At 36.1% G+C, this 20,010-nt stretch overlaps 2 protein-coding genes across 2 annotated transcripts in view; both read left to right on the top strand.

Moving 5' to 3' along the window:
- The window catches only part of LOC307008792 (tripartite motif-containing protein 16-like), a 29,673-nt gene extending 21,638 nt beyond the window's left edge, over positions 1–8,035 (top strand). The window contains exons 5-6 of the mRNA XM_079631949.1: positions 6,113–6,160; positions 6,403–8,035. Coding sequence (XP_079488075.1) covers positions 6,113–6,160; positions 6,403–6,926 — 572 coding nt within the window. The 3' untranslated portion in view covers positions 6,927–8,035. The remainder of the gene's footprint in view (positions 1–6,112; positions 6,161–6,402) is intronic.
- Positions 8,036–13,281: 5,246 nt separating this feature from the next.
- LOC307008252 (transmembrane protease serine 9-like) overlaps positions 13,282–20,010 on the top strand; it is a 24,616-nt gene continuing 17,887 nt past the window's right edge. The window contains exons 1-5 of the mRNA XM_079630946.1: positions 13,282–13,340; positions 18,853–18,873; positions 18,969–19,131; positions 19,230–19,498; positions 19,594–19,739. Coding sequence (XP_079487072.1) covers positions 13,286–13,340; positions 18,853–18,873; positions 18,969–19,131; positions 19,230–19,498; positions 19,594–19,739 — 654 coding nt within the window. The 5' untranslated portion in view covers positions 13,282–13,285. The remainder of the gene's footprint in view (positions 13,341–18,852; positions 18,874–18,968; positions 19,132–19,229; positions 19,499–19,593; positions 19,740–20,010) is intronic.

The raw sequence follows: 20,010 nt of genomic DNA, 5'->3' as shown, positions 1-20,010 counted from the left end.
ATATTTCTGTTACTTGTGACATTTGTACACAGCAAAATCCCCAGTTAAATTAACTCTGCTCAGATAACATTTGGTCCATCTCTACAGAGAGTTCAAATAACTCTAAATCAAAGTTAAAGTTAATGAGATACTTAAGTGATTAATTAAGTGATGATTGGGCATTAATGATGAACACCTGCTGTCAACAAGCAGAATCACTGAAGGAAAGAGAAACTCAAGAAATACAACTGACTTCCAGCCACAGCAAGATCTCAGCAGAGGAGGATTAAAAACTCCACAAACAGCATTACCAACCTCACTTATTACTAACCAGACTGACTTTATTTCTGAAGGTCTTAGTGAGAATTAACAGAGGTATAGATGTTGACGATTTATTTAAATTTTTTTGGTTACCATTCTGGAGACCAGTGTTTCCTTTAGTTGGGCAGTTTTACTCTTTAATTTTTATTGTGAGTTTGTGGTTTTTGTAACAGTTTTTACCAAAACATTTAAATTGTTACAAAGAAAGCCAGGAACAAAGTTGATCAGGTGATATAGTTTTCAACAACAAAAAGTAGAATAATGCATATATTTCATCACTGTCCAACAGTGGTTATTTGATGTTAATAGATTATATTCACTAACAATACTCCCTTGCCACAGATTAACGGGAATTATTATTTTTTAGACACAGACATCAAGAATCAGCATATAAATCTCAACAATGGTGGCATGTTTCATGCCGCAATGCATGCTGGGAGCCACAATAGTATAAAACTCACAGCTCCCAGGATGCATTGCAGCATGAAACATGTCACCATTGTTGAGATTCATATGCTGATTCTTGACATCTGTGTCTTAAAAGAAAAAAATCCCTATAAGGTGCTTTATAAATTCTAAGTCCAATCTGTAGCGGGTATCGCTCATGAATATAATCTACTAATATCAAATAACCACTTTTGGACAGTGATGAGAGAAGTGCATTTCTCTACTTTTTGCAATTGAAAACTATATCACCTGATCATCTTTGTTTCTGGCTTTCTTTGTAACAATTTACATGTTTTGGTAAAAATTGTTACAAAACCCACAAACTCACAAAAATAAAAAAAAATAAAGAGTAAAACTGCACAACTAAAGGAAACACTGGTCTCCAGAATGGTAACCAAAAAAATTCAATAAATTGTCAACATCTATACCTCTGTTAATTCTCATTAAGACCTTCTGTAGACGTCTGACAGAAATAAAGTCAGTCTGGTTAGTAATAAGTGAGGTTGGTAATGCTGTTTGTGGAGTTGTTTAATCCTCCTCTGCTGAGATCTTGCTGTGGCTGGAAGTCAGTTGTAGTTCTTGAGTTTCTCTTTCCTTCAGTGATTCTGCTTGTTGACAGCAGGTGTTCATCATTAATGCCCAATCATCACTTAATTAATCACTTAAGTATCTCATTAACTTTAACTCTGATTCAGAGTTATTTTAACTCTCTGTAGAGGGACCAAATGTTATCTGAGCAGAGTTAATTTAACTCTGGGGATTTTGCTGTGTATGAAGTCTTATTACACTGTATTCAGCACAAACTCTGCTACAATAATATGTCAGCAGCATGTATGTAACAGTTTTTAGTTTTGAGATAAGGACATTTATGCGTGGTTTGTGAAAAAAAATGTCACTGAAATAAGGTCATGAACCCCAAACTGATTATTTCTTCACAAGACTTTTGAAAATTGTATCACGTAGCCTAGAATACTTTCTCCAAAACTATGTGAAAATCATCCTGCCTACTCATTCAGGTAAAACAATATAATGATTTAAAAATTGTAAGACATGTTTTGTGTATGAAAGCTTTATGACTCGTTGAGTGCATATAAAAAGCTTTATATGCACTCAATCGTGAATATTGAGTGCTTCACACCTAAGAAAGACAAAGACCCTCCCATAATGGCCCTAGCAGGCCCTATCATTATGAGGAGCCTTGCACAAAGAATGAGAAGTGAATTTAAAAAAGAATGGCTTATTGATTGTTTGGATTTATTTACAACACAACATAATCCAAAGATACACAACAAGGGACAAAGGGTTACAGTCACACATCTTTGTGCCATTCCTGAAACATAGTTTAAACCTGTCAGGTGTTTGATTTTTCATTTTACCATGTTCAGTCTCCTATGAATGTTGAAGTCAGCGGGACTCCATCAGTGGCATCTGGTCCCTGTAATAAAAACAACTGTGAACATGCTGTTTTCAAGAAACTATATGCCGCACGATTTTGGGAATACATTGTATTTTTTCTGGTTAAAATTGCTTTTTAAAATTGACAAAATACACACACCTTCATTTATATAGTGCTTTTAACAATATAGATTGTATCAAAACAGCTTTACAGTGATAATAGGAAATTAAAGTAACAGTGATTGTCAATTTAAGGCAGTCGGTTTCTGCAAGTGAAATTAGTTTTAACTCGAGTTTTAATTTAGTGCATTTTACAGTAACAAACTGTATATTACAGTAAAATACTGTATATTACAGTAAAGAACTGTACAATTAACAGTAAATTACTGGCAACAGTGTTGCCAGTATTTTACTGTAAAAAAAAACGGTAAGGTCTAACAGTGCAGAACTAGGAAGTATGACCATATTAGCCCGGTTCTGTCAACTCTGCAATGGCTCCCTATTAAATATCGTAAAGCACTTAACGCTCTATAGTCCTTCACGTCTATTGCGAGCTCAAAATTCCGGCCAGTTGATAATACCTAGAATATCAAAATCGACTGCTGGCGGTAAATCCTTTTCCTATTTAACACCAAAACTTTGGAACAATCTCCCTAACATTGTCCGGGAAGCAGACACACTCTGTCAGTTAAAATATAGACTAAAAACACATCTCTTTTGCCTAGCATAGACATAACACGTCATAGACTTAACTCAATCCCAGCTAACAGACTTTTGTTATAAGAACGTTCTCCAAACATTCAGTGTTGGTTCCGGGAATGTTAAAATGTCCAGTTTTCTTGACGTTAGAGGAACGTGTTTTAAAAGGTACACAGAAAAAACTCCAGTGTTAAATGGACTTTGGACTCCATGGATTGGAGTTTATTTGGCTCCAGCCTCAAGAGTGTAAAGTGTTAAAATATGAGTGTTAAATTAACACTGAAGAGTATTAAAGTTAATGAGATAATCAAGTGATTAATTGAGTGATGAATGAGCATTATTGAAGACACCTGATGTTAACAAGCAGAATCACCAAAAGGAGAAAATATAATTGTTAAGTCACCATTATGGAGATCAGTGTTTGCTTTAGTTGGGCTCTTGACCCATAAACTGCTAACTTTAAATTTTGTTTGGCTGCTGTATGAATTACGACAGCTGGATAAACAAAGAGAAAATGTGATCAGGTGATGTTGGATGGAAAATTTTCATCATTTGACCTGAGTCACTAAACCTATAGTCACATTGTTGATTAAAGCAGCCCTCTAATTCTACATCATATGGTTTTCAGCTTTTCTGTACAATCAAAAATAATGTTAACTAATAGTTGTTCTGATAAAAAAAAAAAACAGACTTTGAACCAGTTTATTTGTTTAAACACACTTGACATCAATAATCAGCATATGAATCTCAACAATGGTGACAATAATAAAGCATGTGCATTCTGGGTACCACCAATCAAAACTCATCCATTGGCTCCGATCATGCATTGCTGTATGAATAAATTATGATCTGAATTGTCTTAGTAATTTCCATTTCCTAATTGAATATTATTTTTGTCACCATTGTTGAGATACATACACTGATTATTGATGTCTGTGTGAGCCTAAGAGAAAGATTTTTTATTTATTTATCAGAATATTTTTTATAACAAATCTTTTGAATAAATGTATATCGTCAATGGATCTTATGATGTAGATTCACTGTGATGCTATAATCAATAATATTAATCTAAATCAGAGATTAGGCTCTAAATGAGGTCAAATGATTATTATGTTAAGACACAACCAACATCACTTGATCACCTTTTTTTATCCATCTGTCTGTTATAAATCAGTTACAACAGCATAACAAAATCTAAAGTTTGACATGTAAGGGTCAACTGGCCAAATAAAGTAAACACTGATCTCCATAATGGTGACTTAAAATTCGATTGATTTTCTCCTTCAGTGATTCTGCTTGTTAACATCAGGTGTCTTCAATAATCCACAATCATCACTCAATTAATCACATAATTATCTCATTAACTTTTACACTCTTGAGTGTTAATTTAACACTCATATTTTAACACTTTACACTCTTGAGGCTGAACCAAACAAACTCACAGGAGAGTTAATTTATAACACTGGAGTTTTTTCTGTGTACCTTTTAAAACACGTTCCTCTAACGTCAAGAAAACTGGACATTTTAACATTCCCGGAACCAACACTGAATGTTTGGAGAACGTTCTTATAACAAAAGTCTGTTAGCTGGGATGTTAGGCTGCAGAGTTCATTGTAATTCAAAATGTGAGTTAATACAATGAATAAGAATGGTTTAATAAACAGAAACTCAAAATAGTATGTTATCTTCACACATTAGTTATTAAAGTTGATTTGACAAAAGATAAAACAAATTTAGTGTTAACAAATCATGAAAAAATAATTTTTACAGTGTAAAAATCATTAAAAATAAACACTTCAGTAACACTACACTAGACAAAAATATATTGATTATCATATGTTACTTCAAATGTTCCATTCGTTATGATGCTATTAAATGAGATTGGAGTAAAAACATGAAGCCTAATGCACAGCGCGACTGACTCAAACTCACAACGCATGCAGAAAACATTCACTTAAGCGATCGCGCCGCTCCAAACTATGAAACATTATTGTTACCATATATATCTACGTTTGAGCAGATATCATAAACACAGTATTTAACAGTAAACACCGCTCTAAACATTATAATATTCACCATATTAGAGTAAACATTGTATCATGCTGTTTTTTATTATCGAACATAAAATCATCCTTCGTACATGTAGGAAAATTAAGCATTGAAAGGTTGCCTGTCTAGTTCTCATTTCAACATGTTTCTGTCTAGAAACACATACATGTACGACATTAGGCTTTGTGTTTTTACTCCAATCTCATTTCATAACGTATATTTTAGTCTGCTACCAGTTTAACATGTTTTACCTTAAAAATCTTCTCATCTTCAAATCGCGTTCTTCTAATTCTTCTGAGGTAAAACCTGAAACAGCACAGCCAGCACAAACAAAGTCTCCCAAACTCGATGAAATGGAGTAAGTTACTGGAGTCTCTGATTCAGTTAACAGTTTTGCGTTCCTCCTCATGGATCATTTGCATGTCAATGCTCGTGGGTGTGGTCACATTAGAGTTAATTAGGAGGCGTTTGAGAAACTATATATGTCGTTGCTTTCATACAGATTAATTAAACAGAGAATATTTAAAATAGAGTCTCCAAGCATTGTAAAGGCATACGTTTCAAGTCTGTGTGACAAACATTCGCAGAGTTACAGATCATTTTCTGTCGCGTTTCAGAATGAACTTCACATTGAGAGAGACGGCAGAACGCGGCAGAAGTTTATTTTCTTTATTTTACGAAAAACACAACATTTTGTTTTTATTATGAATGCACACAAATAAAAGAAGACATTTAACCGGTTTGAATGGTGTATAACACTTAGTAAGATCAAAATCAACAGAGTATTTTTAGTCTCTTTTGCACTGATAAGAAAAAAAGCGAGCTGGTATTGCCGGTGTTGTTTCGAATTTCAACCCCCTGCCAAATGATTACCCCCCTCGTTGAAGTCAGTACCTGATTGCCTAATCCTAACCCCTCCCCCACAACTAATCCTAAACCTACCAATGCTAGGGGGGTAATAATTTGGCGGGGGTCGAAATTCGGCACAACACCGGCGCGACCGCCGACCCCAGGGGGATATACATGATGTAGGATGATATTCATGGAATTTAGGATCAATCCAATATGTGTGTGTTTTATAAATGAAGCCCCTGGAGATTAATCTGCTCTCAGAAAAGAGTCCATCATCTAATATCATAGAGCATCATATTAGAAATGTCTCAAATTAATGTATTTTATCTTGTCATTTCTCTTCACGCTGTTCATGTCTGTTTATTTCCAGTCACTTTTACCAACATGAATCCCAAGACCAGGAACGACTTCCTACAATGTGAGTCACTAAACCAGCAGAAAAACTAATTGAGTGTGTTCATGTTCTTCCTGTAGAAGGAGAAATAAATCATGATAGAAGAGTTTATAATTGATCATGTAAATGATGATTTGCACAGGATATTTGGTCCGCTGCACTGAGACACTGATGATACACTGAACATGATTCATGAAGAGTTCAGATACATTAAAAGATCAGACAGATTCATAATTCCTGTTTCTGATGTGTTTTCTCTCCATCAGATTCCCATCAGCTCACTCTGGATCTGAACACAGTGAATACACACCTCAGTCTGTCTGAGAGGAACAGAGTTATTACTGTCACTGACACACAGCAGCCGTATCCTGATCATCCAGACAGATTTGATTGTTGTTTTCAGGTGTTGTGTAGAGAGAGTGTGTGTGGACGCTGTTACTGGGAGATTGAGTGGACTGGAGATTATGGTGTGTGTATATCAGTGTCATATAAGAGCATCAACAGGAAGGGAAGGGGTTATCAGTGTTGGTTTGGAGGTAATGATCAGTCCTGGAGTTTGGACTGCTCTTCTTCCAGTTGCTCATTCTGGCACAATAAGATGCACACTTCTCTCCCTGTAAAGCCCACCAGCAGAAGAATAGGAGTGTGTGTGGATCACAGTGCAGGAACTCTGTCCTTCTACAGCGTCTCTGACACAATGAGTCTCATCCACACAGTCCAGACCACATTCACTCAGCCGCTCTATCCTGGGTTTTTGGTTGGTTCTGGATCATCACTGAAACTGTGTTGATGAACAGATTGTAGAAAGATTTTACCCATAATAATTTGAGCTGTTAGATAAATCAGTAACAGTGAGATACAGAGACTCTTATTTCCTCTTCAATACATTCCAGTTTTTCTCAATAGATTAGACACAATTCTAGGAACAATTCACCATTTTCTCAAATCCTCACACACAATTTTAAAAACTCACACCCTACTGTACAAACAGCTAACTTCTGAATCCCAATTCAAACTTTGGCCTCAGCCAATACACACAATCTGTCAAAAACACAGACTACATGACTGTCAGTTACAAACTTTAATTAAGTTTAAATAAAAAAATAAAAAAAAATAAAAAAATGTGTATTTTTTTCAATGGCAAAAAATAGACCATAAATATTGCATAAATATTAATAAATTCAATCAAATTCTCTCAAAATACATAATTAAAAATAAATTGTACTGGTTTTACTGGGATGGAGGAAATTGAATTTTTAGGTGTCCGGTCACTTCTGACCGGGAAGGCCCAGGAGGTGACTCCGAAACGAAGACCGTCAGAGGGTTAAGTTTCCTTTGTTTTTCTTTTCTGGCTTTTTTCTTTAATCGGTTTCAAACTGTTTGGTATTTCTGAATTTGTATTTTGGTTTCAATTCATTTACTGTGATTACTAACGAATTTATTTAGTCATTAGTTTATAGTGGTTATTTAATTTGAGTTTGTTTATGCTTTGGTATTTTAGATATTTGTATGTTGTAGGTGTTTCCTTCCTGGAACTGCATTTAAGTTATACTTTATATTGTCAAATTATTGTTTTGGTCACGCACATCTCTGCTCCATTTTTATGTCTGCCTCTCTTGTTGTCGGCAGGATCTGGGCACCGGGGGCAGACGAGTGACCTTCTTTGGGTGGTGGCATCCTTCACTGTGTGTTGTGCTCTTCACTGACATTAGTCGGTGTGTGTGCTAGTGTGTGTGCACTGTGATTTTCATTATTTAAGGGTGATTATTCTATCTGAGACTGCCCCTGTTGGTAAGCCCCGGTTCCTTTGCCAGTGATAATTGAACCTTCCAATGAGATGAGTGTGGCTGCCTGTGAATGCCCCTTTTTTTACTGTCAATAAAATATTTTTGTACGATTACCTATGTCTCTGGCTCTAATGGTGATTAGAACCTGTGCGTGCCTTTAGGGGGGCATGTTTAATTCCTTGGGTGAAATTCCCAAGGTGGTGTAGTCGGAAAGTGATATCAACTTGAGTTTGCTGAGCAACGGTCGGAGTCTGTATGACATATAAAAATGATTGTATTTGCTGCATTCACGTTTTATGCAGTTTTATAAAAATATCTATTTTTCTGCTCACCATGTTTCTGCTGTTGTTAAAATAACCGTGTCATCTTCAGCTCTTATAGTTTTCCTGAATTGCTAAAAACAATAAACCACATTCTCTGAACCAAATTCTCAATAACACCAATTTGTCGAATAAATCACTCTTTCTGTAAAACATTAAAGGTTGCTGAAACGCTGTTTGCAAATTTCATGAACTCTTTTAGGCAAACTCTAAACACATTCTCACTCACAAAAACACATTCCGCACTGTGATGCACTTATGTTTCAAAACGCTAAACACAAGAGGCAAAAGTTAAACACTGTGTTGAAGTTTCACTCACACTCCCCACTTCTGTACTTTTCCAAAATCATTTTTGTACCTTTTTTTTAAATTGCAACATGTTTACACTTTGTTTAATCGATTTGTTCAGACCATTCCACAAACGCACCCCGCAAATCGAAATACACATACTTTTGATCTTTGTCCGAGCATTCAAAGCCCCTCTCAAGTTATAACCCCCCTCTCTATCTGTGAAAAGTTGTTTGTTTCCAGGCAGCTGTTTATTTTTTGCTCTTTGTTTGTGCAGTCTTGAATGCACCAGATCTTTACATTTTAGAGTATGTCATTTTAAAAACAGTAAATTGGTATGCTCATGATATTCTACTTTATTTACTATTCTAATTGCTTTTTTTATTTATTTTTATTGTACGTAATGTTTGTGATTTTGTAGGTGTTACCCCATACTTCAACACATTCATTTAAATAAGGCAACACAAGTGAACTATACAACATATAAAGTGCTTTCTCATTCAATACACACCTTGCTTTCCCCATTACCCCAATACTCCGTGCAACTTTTGCTCTTACATATTTAATATGGGGTTTCCAGCAGATTTTGTGATCAAGAATCACACAGAGAAATGTATTTCCTCGTTCTATTTCCACATTATTAATAATTACTTTTAGTTGTTTGTCAATTTTGCGGTTTCCAAACAACATAAGTTTTGTTTTATTTAAATGTATCAATAATTGATTTATGTCAAACAACGTTTTTAAAATTTTCATTTCTGCTGTGACCACCTCCAGAAGCTGCAGCAAGCTTTCCCCGGATCAAAAAAACATTAGTATCATCGGCAAACATCACAAATTTTAAGAGGTGTTACCCTACATATGTCATTGATATACAAAATAAATAATTTGGGACCCAAAATTGACCCCTGTGGCACTCCACAAGTGATACCCAAGCACTCTGATCTGCTCTCCCTTATTTGCACAAATTGAAATATATTACTTATGTAACTTTTCATCCAATCAAGTACAACCCTTCTGATACCATATTTTTTAATTAAGGAATATGTAAGTGATTGTTGAGCATTAGTGATGAACACCTGCTGTTAACAAGCAGAATCACTGAAGGAAAGAGGAACACAAGAACAGAAAATAGAGAAACACAAGAACTAAAACTGATTTCCAGCCATTACATATGTTTACACTTATTAACCAGTATGACTTTATTTCTGTCATCCATCTACAGAAGTTGTTATTGAGATGTTTAATTGAAAATGTTTGATTTGAAGTTACTATTATAGAGATCAGTGTTTGCTTTAGTTGGGATGCTGATGCTAAAACATTAGTTCTTCTGCTGCTTGAGCTGACTTTTTGCAAGTCACGCTTGTAGTTTGTGAATGATTGCGGTTATATTGATTATGATGACAAACTCAATTCTCACTCGTTCAGAGTTTAATCCTCAATCAAAAGTGTTACATTAGCTCCACTGTGAAACCACAGCAAAGAATTAAAATGACTAATTTTTTTTTTTAACACACGCATAACCAAAAATAACAAAGTTAACTACTTACCAATTTCAGCGCATGATGTATCATAAACTTACTATAAAATACACATATTACAACTAGTCTGGATGGAGAGTGAACTGTACAGCAAACGTTCCCATGAGTTCATGTTTCCTGTGTGGCTATATTTCCGTGAACCGATTTCTCAGGAATGTTGTAAGTCACGGTAGGGTTAGTTTGATGGAAAAGAGAATATCACTAAACAGATTAGGACCTTTTTGAGATAAATTATTAGTATATTTAGTATTTTCCATGTTTGATAAGGAGGAAAATCAATGTGAAATCAATGACAAACTAATCCTGTGCCTTTAATGTTTATGACGAAGCTGCTGATTTTAATATTTTAAATTATGACTAATAACTTGTTTAAATCTATTTTAAAGTCAAAATATTTATTTTTTATTTTTTACGGAGCCTGATAGATTTAGTTCACCCCGAAACATTAATTAATGCATTAGCTATCAAATAACTACTAACATGTTTAAGGCTGCTGTCATTCATGCATGATAATAGAGATCATTTGATTGACACAGATTGTCAATAACCAACTTACCAACCAATATAAAATAGGTTTTACCTATAAATATATATTATATTTTGTCACATTTTATTGTCTGATTTGTTTTCATTTTATTTACATGATGATGTTAAACGTATTGCTGTGTTAAGTTTTTTACATAACACGTTTTTTACTTTTCAAAAAAGTTGTAATGACGTCATTTCATGGAAACACTGCCCTGGCATGACATTTTCATTGCTATAAAAACATGTGTTGTGTTTGTTTAGCTGGTGTTTGAGGACGTGTTTGACAGGACAAACAGGTTTAATGTGTATCTGCAAGTGCTTGTGCATTCCATTGTAAATAAAGACAAAGGTTTACAAACTTGTGAAATAAACGCACTTGAACACACTGAGCCACTTTACTCCACTTGCAATCAAGAAGTGGATTTCCAGAACTATTGATGTACTGAGATACAAACAGTACTTTCTTATTGGTGTGCTTTACAGTAATGTTGAGCAACCTCAGCTCTGTTTTCTGAAACAAAACATCAAGATTTTTTCTTCAGATATAATTTCTTTGTTAAATTCAACAATGCCCAAGACATGGTTCGCCCAAAAAATTATAATTCTGTTATCTTTTACTCACCCTCATGTCACTCCAAACCTCCAGATATACAATATACTCAGAAATTGTACGTTAGTTAGTACAGATGTACATGTCAGTAGCCGCGTTTCCATTACCCTTCAAATTGCGCAAATTGAAATTGCGAATTGAAAATACGCACAATGGAAACACGTCAATTTCGCAAAAACTCTCGTTTATCGCAAAAAAGTTTTTACGCCCGCACGAGGCGGTTTTTCAGGCAATTCGAAAAAGGAATATTTCGCAAAACTGCAATGGAAACCATTTTGCGCATTTACAGTCACCTGAAGACGTGGTGTGTTTGGGGTCCGTGTACGCAAATAATAATAATTATCATCATTATAACATTTACTAGGCTACATATTTAGAAGACGCTTTTATCCAAAAAAGGAACAAAGCAATTCGTCAAATGTCATTCATAATACGGGTTAGACAATAATAATACAGGGCTGAGATTATCACAAATAAACACAAGATTTTGACGCATATTCAAGGGTTTGTGTGGAGCGTGCACTACATGGCACGGAGGCACGGGCGTGAACACTTGCATTTTCCTATTAACTGTGAAACAACTTAATATACTCTATAATTTCTGGCGAAAATAATAATACATTATTTGTAACTACTTTTATTTGTGTAAACAATAACAAGAAAACGTTGTGCTTTTGTAAAATAAAATAAAACAATCAGGCGCGTTTTCATGATCTTCGTGAACTGGAGCGCGAGAACTGAAACAAAATATAGCCTATGTAGCTAAAGCTTGAAATGTCCACTTTAAAACGAACAAATTCGAATTGATTAAGTAATCCGTATGAAAGGTGCATTTCTCTCTAAAAGCGCATCTGCTTTACAGCGGAGATGGAGATGTTTTTAGCCGAGTTAGAAAACAATAGTTTAATAGCCTAATATTAATGGCTCTTCTCATTCAGCACTGCAGGAAAATGTGCACTTACTTCACAGTGTTTGAGCGAATCGCCCGCCATGTTAAAATGGCCGCGGAATGTTTGGCCACTGTTATTGCAATGCAAACTCGTCGGTAAAGCTCAAGAAGTCTGTTCAGCGTTAACGCTTGAACAGAGTTTGGACTATGATGTGATGAAAAATGCTGTTTTGCGCGCTTATGAGATAGTCCCCGAAGCGTACCGGCAAAAATTCCATAGTCATGTAAAAACCTCTAATCAAACATTTGTCGAATTCGCGAGAGACAAAGCAAATTTGTTTGAAAAATGGTGCGTTGCTAACAAGGTGGTCACGTTTGAGCAGCTTAAAGAGCTAATACTGTTGGAGGAGTTTAAGAATTGTTTACCAGAGAAAATCGTGTACTTAAGTCAGTTACATGAATTTAATTAAATTAACTGATCCAAATATTTATAATTAATAACAACGAGTTATTATTAATTATTCATATTTCCCTTGTTGAGCTAATTTGCTACTCTATTTAGTCAATCATTTTATTGCAAGACAACTTTAACTTGCCACTGTTACCGCGGCTGCAAGCGAATCATTCTTTTTGAGAAGATTTTACTGACATTTTTAGGATGTTAAATTATGCCATCAATCATAAATATGTTTTAATTTCATATTTTTATTTTAAACTTATAATAATACAATTACAGTTTTTAAGGGAATTCCAACACGCTCTCATGGCAATTTGTAACTATAAAAATTTTTGGAGAACTGGTGATTTCATTCAAACATTTTTTTTTTTGCATCACATATTCATATGAAACCATAACCTCATAAAATAGTTATATTTTTAGAAACACTAAAAGCACCTCATGAACCTTCTTCGATCTACTCAACATTAAAAAGCCAACGTTTTTTTTACATGTTTAGATTTCGGAGTTTGCACAGGTGACATGACTGAGAGTCACCAACATGTCCCTTATTATACACTTTCAGAAATACCGGTTGCTCAATAAGAAACTTGAATGAACAATGAAGGAGTTTACAGACGGAGAGAGGTGAAGGCGTTAAAATGTGATATAAGAGAGTGTGTGGGCGTGTTGTAAACAGGTTAACAGGAATATTTAAGAGCAGGACTGCAGGTGTTTGTGTTGTCAGAGATGAAGATGATCCACATACTCAGTGTAGCATTTGTCGTCTCTCTTCTAATGAGCGGTAAGACCTTTTATTGGATAATTGATACTTTAGGATGCCTAATAATTCATTTTGACTAACATAACTATTGCTTACTTTTATGCAACTACGTTTTATATTGCATACATTTACATTTAGTCATTTAGCAGACGCTTTTATCCAAAGCGACTTACAACTGAGTGCACAAGTGCATACACTTTTTGGTTACACTTTATTTTAAGTTGTCATTGTTATTATATATTGAAGTACTAAGTCATATTAAGCAACTACATACTATTACATAGATTAGTATTTGGTTGAGGGTTAGTTGGATGTAATTATGCATAATTTACTAAACAGATGTGGAAAGAGTAATAAAATATTCTACTCAAGTAAAAGTACTACTACTTCAATGACATTTTTATTAAATACAAGTAAAATTACCGGTCTAAAAATATACTCAAGTAAAAGTAAAAAGTAGCTCATATAAAATTTACCCTGAGTAAAAATTACTGAGTTACTTTTTTAACAGCGGGGGTGGGGTGGAGTGGGGGAGTTCCCCGTGTAGGGTTGTTTACGGTAAGGATACATGAATTATCATGAATTCATGCATGAAGTATGCATTCATTCATGCAGTAATATCTCATGAATCATCAGGAACTAAAACGAGTTTAACATTTTTCATGCATGACTTCATGGATGAACAACACCTTAATTGAAACATGATGAGTACGTGATTGTGAATTATGATTTATTATGCATGATCATGATGTTTTCTTTGTTCACAGTTATGCTACCATTAATAGCACATTGTTCATCTGTGTTTCAAAGGACCTAGTCACCACTTTAGTTGAGAGGCCACATGATGAATTCATTGATAATGCTTAGTTAATGATGACTAATGGCAACAGAATGTGTGTGCTATAAGCTGTGATTGGTCTATTTTGGGGTCTGTCCAATTACCTGCAGGCTATGAAGAATACATGAACATGCTGGATAACTCTCTGAAACACTGATGAACAATGTGTTTTCATTATGATCTGTTTCAGAGTTATCCAGCATGTTCATGTGTTCTCGATAGCCTGCAGGTAATTGGACAGACCCCAAAATAGACCAATCACAGCTTATAGCACACACATTCTGTTGCCATTCAAATACAGTAGTCATCATTAACTAAGCATTATCAATCAATGACTTCATCATGTGGCCTCTCAACTAAAGTGGTGACTGTCCTTTGAAACACTGATTAACAATGTGCTATTAATGACTGTGAACAAAGAAAACATCATGATCATGCATAATAAATCATAATTCACAATGATGTACTCAACATGTTTCAATTAAGGTGTTGTTCATCCATGAAGTCATGCATGAAAAATGTTAAACTCGTTTTAGTTCCTGATGATTCATGAGATATTAATGCATGAATGAATGCATACTGTAATTCATGCATGAATTCATGATAATTCACATACCCTTACCGTAAGTGTTACCAGGATGAGATTTTCACGGTAAGATAACCAATCTCAGAAAATATCACGGTTTACGGTATTAATACATTATTAAATAAATAAATAAATAAATGGTATTATTAAATCATCAGTTAAATAAATGAAAACAGGTTTTATTTTTGGTTGAACAATTGTTTTATTATTATAACAAACTTGAAACCATTTGTTTTTGTCTATTAAAATTTCCATAAAACGTGTCTAACCAACTAAATTCAATAATTGATAATGAATTAGATTAAACTTATTTTTAACATTGATCATTTATTAAAATGTTTAAAGGAACACTTCACCCATTTGCATTAAGCTTTGTATCGTTAGAAACCCAGTCATATTTTTGAATGGTCGTGCATTATTCCCTCATTTTCCCCTGAGACGGGAGAAATAAGGATTTCAGTTTTGCAGTTCCTGCTTATAATGATGTAAAAATCTTAATTCTGCGTCATTCTAAGCAGGAAGTCCAATATCTTTGTAGAGTGGTTGAGACTACAAACACTCGTTCCTCATTATTCCAGGGGGTGGGACTCACTCACGCTACAGACCTATTACAGATCAGTGGGTGGGACTTCACTTTCTGAAACTAAAAGCAATATCCTCCATCTTGTTTGGAAGCTAAGCTAACAGGCGCTGTGGAGCCAGATGTGAAGTTACGACAATGGCGGAAGTACTTATATAACTTACTCAATATGATATGGAAGAAGAGGATTTCGAAAGTTCGTGGCTACTTTTACGAGCCGCAATATAGCGAAGAGCAGCTGAGGCGGATGGAGCACATCGCCGCAATATAAAGTTAAGGCAACTCAACAACCAAGGGAAATATGTCTCCCTCAAATGTAATATTTGTTCTGTACATCAGCATCGGGGGAATAACATTATGATCTCGTTCAGGGTAGAGACAGATGCATGTAGGCTACACAGGGACCGTGAAGCCACTGAATTAATTATAATCATAAAAAATGAATTAATCATAAAAAACAGCCCTCTTAATAATCACAAATACACTTACATTTCTATAAATGTGTTTTATGAATGAATGGCTTGCTCTAACTGTTGCTCGGTCTTCGTCAACAACACGCGCCTGCACCCCCTGCTGGTGAGGTCGACTAACAGCAGATGGAGATTAAGCTCGGTAATCAACTGCTTTTCCTGCAGTTCCTGGATGTCAATGTTGAATTTACTGTCGAATTTGAACCACTGAATTTGTGGAAGCGAAATAAAGTGGACTGAAAATTGCCAGTTGAATATTATAGGTTGTATTTTTAAACAGTTTAAATATTTTGGAAGTTAAATATGAAAGGTGAATATGGATTATTGAATTTTTATTAATGAAAATGTGTTTGAAATGTTTTGAATTGAAATGTTCACAGCTTAAATATACAACCATGTTGAATTTCAGCCCATAAAAATGCAAGCCCTAAAAATACAATGCATTAAAATGCAAGCCCTAAAAATACAATGCATTAAAATGCAAACCCTAAAAATACAATGCATTAAAATGCAAGCATGGTTAATGCAATGCATATTTTTTTCAAGTAGTGCAATTCAACAGGCTTTTTTATTTCAAAAACATTTGGAATTATTTTACTTCCATAACACACGGACAATCACACAGACGTCGTACAAACATGTCTTGACCGTGAGACGCCATCTTGGTATTATGATGAAGGCACCTTTACGTTTACAAGGCACAAAAATGCATGTAGAAGATCAATGAATATAAAAGTTTCTGTGGCATGGCAGCACTGGCCTGAAGGGATGAGTGACAGTCCTGTCAACTGTCTGGAAAACGCTCTCACACTGGCTCCAGGCCATTCCTATTGTTGAGCGCTGATTGGCGCTGATGTTCTGACTGAACATCCCGGTACAATGCAATAATTCACCATTTCGAAAGAAATACAAACGAGGAGTAATTCACTAATGAGTTCGCCAACTAACTTTAATGTTTGTGTGAAATTAATTTCAAGCTCTGGTGGTTAGCTAGCTTTGTAGACGGAAGATTGATTTCTCTGATAGGCGGATACTTCATACGCGCCGTTCTGGATTAGTGGGAGTGGCTTGCGGAGCTTTGCCATGTGGTGCATTGTGGGAGTTGTTGTCTTTCATACAAATGCGGCCTAAAGTTCCTTTCTGTCTTTTCTCGGTCAAGAAGGCACCAAATTCGAAATTGATTTTACATTTGGACTACATATATGACCCACTTTCAATAAAGATTAATGTTCCCATGGGTGAAATGCTCCTTTAAGAATAATAGAGTCCTTGTAATGTATTCCAATGGAGGCAAATGTAGATGAGAACCCAAGTGCAGTTTATTTACAAAACGTGATCAAACATAAAACAAAGGCATGGCATGAAACTGGCATGGCATGAGACACATGGCAATGAGGGCTTAAATACACACAAGACTAATGACAAGACAAGGGACACCTGTGAACAATTAAACAATGAACCAATGACAACAAGACACATCCGACAAGGGAATACATGGCAGGATCTTGAACAGGATATCACATTACAGACATGAAACAGGAACATGAAACATAACCAAATCGTGACATATCCCCCCCTCTATGGGCGGCTCCCGCCACCTCACATGAAACACAATGAAACATAAAGTCCCGGAAGGCGGTCTTGGGGGAGGGATGGCTGTCCAGGCCCGAGCCATCTTTGAACAAGACTCTGACGTGGCGGCCATCTCGGGAAGAGACTCTAACGTGGCGGCCATCTCGGGACGAGACTCTTTAACGTGGCGGCCATCTCGGGACGAGACTCTGATGTGGCGGTCATCTCGGGAAGAGACTCTGACATGGCGGCCATCTCGGGACGAGACTCTGACGTGGCGGCCATCTCGGGACGAGACTCTGGAGTGGGGGCCATCTTGAGCGAGGGCTCACGGGCTGGAGCTGATGTGTGTGCTGCCCACACACACAAAATAGCTGTGGCGAGTATCCAGTGTTGGGGAGTAGTTAACTACAAGTAGCGACGCTACTAACTTAACTACATTTTTCAGTAGCTTGGCAGTAGCTCAGTTGCTTTTTAAACAGTGTAGCTGTAACAGGAGTATCATAAGTGCTGTATCATCCGGAGCTGACTCAGGCACAGCGGCCATCTTGTCCAAAGACACAGGCACGGCATGACGTAAATAGTCTCTAGCTCGGCAGGCATGACGTGAATAGTCTCTAGCTCGGCAGGCATGACGTGAACAGACTCAGGCTCGGCACTCGGCAGGTATGATGCAAACAGACTCAGGCTCGGCACTCGGCAGGCATGACGTAAAGAGAATCAGACTTGGCAGGCATGACGTGAAGAGACTCAACTTTTACTGTGGGTTTTGTGGACGAAGAGCCCTGCAAGACCACAGTAGCCTCCAAGCCAGAGCCTCTTCACGTCATGCCTATTAAAATTTTATGTCATTCAAATTGTTCTCCTAGCTTAACCAAACTTTTATTTTGACTGGTTGTAGTGAAGACCTATATCAGAGTGCATTTGACAATGGTTTTCCCCTAATGAAACCATTAAAATATTCATTAGGCGTTCTCCCAGAGCAGCTCTGGAAATGTTCATGTAGGCCTATCATATTATTTGTATAATATGATAACACCATGAGCGTCACAACACGACAACCACACGTTTTTTCTACATCCAAGTAATTCCCATACTGGCAATGGTTCGCTTCATTAAAGAATTTGGGTCTGCATCACCTTTTTTTACACTTTTGTTCTCCCGCCCTTCAATCAATGCACTAGTTTCCGAAGAGCGACTTTTTCCCCCTTGTATTTTTTTTTTTTACTCAGTTAGGGATATGATTTAAAATGTAGCTACAATACTTCAAACAAAACATACTTGATTAAAAGTAAAATTACAGATTTTAAAAACTACATAAAAAAGTAGGAGTACACAAACAAAAACAATCAGTGAGCCGAATAAATGTAAATCGTTACTTTTCACCTCTGTATTGTAGTAACATAACAACACTGTTAAATAAAGTGTTACCCACTTTTTTCTCCACTGAAGTTATCGGTAACTAAACTTTGTTTCTTCTTTTCTAGGATGTGACGCACAACTGGATGGTAACTAGTTTTTCAACTATTTAAGTAGCCAAATTCCATGAAAAATGACCAATTGTTTGTCTAAAATGTGTTTTCTTTACCTTGTCCATTGTCAGTGTGTGGCAATGCACGTTTCAACACAAGGATAGTGGGGGGACAGAATGCACTGGCTGGGGCTTGGCCATGGCAGGTCAGCCTTCATAGGAGCGGGAGACATTTTTGTGGTGGATCACTCATCAACAATCAATGGGTTCTGACAGCAGCTCACTGCTTTAACAGGTAATTATAATAAACCAACCCTTGCAATTACATTTTTTTTTTTTATCGTTCAATTGATATGGAGAATGCTTAACACTTCCTTTTCTACCATATTCCAGTGTTTCAACCTCTGGCCTAATTGTGTACCTGGGCCGACAGACACAGGAAGGAACAAATGCATATGAGGTGTCCATAGGTGTCTCTAGTATCATAAAACACCCAAACTTCATTAGCAGCACTAACGATAACGACATCACTCTTCTGCAACTGGCTTCGCCGGTGAATTTTACTGACTTTATCAGTCCGGTCTGTCTGGCTTCCTCAAACAGTGTGTTCTTCAACCGAACCTCCAGCTGGGTCACAGGATGGGGAACGATTCATTCAGGCAGTACGTATTTCATTTAACTAACCTCGATCAGAGTCACAGGATACTGTACTATTGCAATAGTTGACGTATATTTTATCATTTTATGTGTTTCTCAGCTCCCCTGCCTTCACCGCAAACTCTACAGGAAGTGGATGTGCCTATTGTTGGAAACAGGCAGTGTAAGTGTCTTTATAGTGCCTCAACAATCACAGACAACATGATATGTGCTGGACTATTGGAAGGGGGCAAAGACTCCTGTCAGGTAACAACTCCCATACTTCTGTTTGTTACTTCATATAGTTTTAATGGGCTGCTAATATTCTGCAAAGTTTATATAGTTATAGTTAAGAATAAATAGAATGAGCTAATTTAGACAAATAAACTGATCATGTAAGGGTGAACTTTGACTAATGTAAGGGAATTCAATCTACTACCGCGTACAATGTGAGAAAAGCTGTTGGTTTGTTGTTGGCAAACATAAATAATTGGCGTTTATATTGTTAGTTTACTAAAGCTAATGCAAAATTTGACAA

The sequence above is a fragment of the Phoxinus phoxinus genome (genome assembly GCF_949152265.1).
Source record: "Phoxinus phoxinus genome assembly, chromosome: 1".
NCBI classification, from domain to species: Eukaryota; Metazoa; Chordata; class Actinopteri; order Cypriniformes; family Leuciscidae; genus Phoxinus; species Phoxinus phoxinus.
The sequence above is the reverse complement of the archived record's forward strand: the minus strand, read 5'-3'. Positions and strand labels throughout refer to the sequence as shown.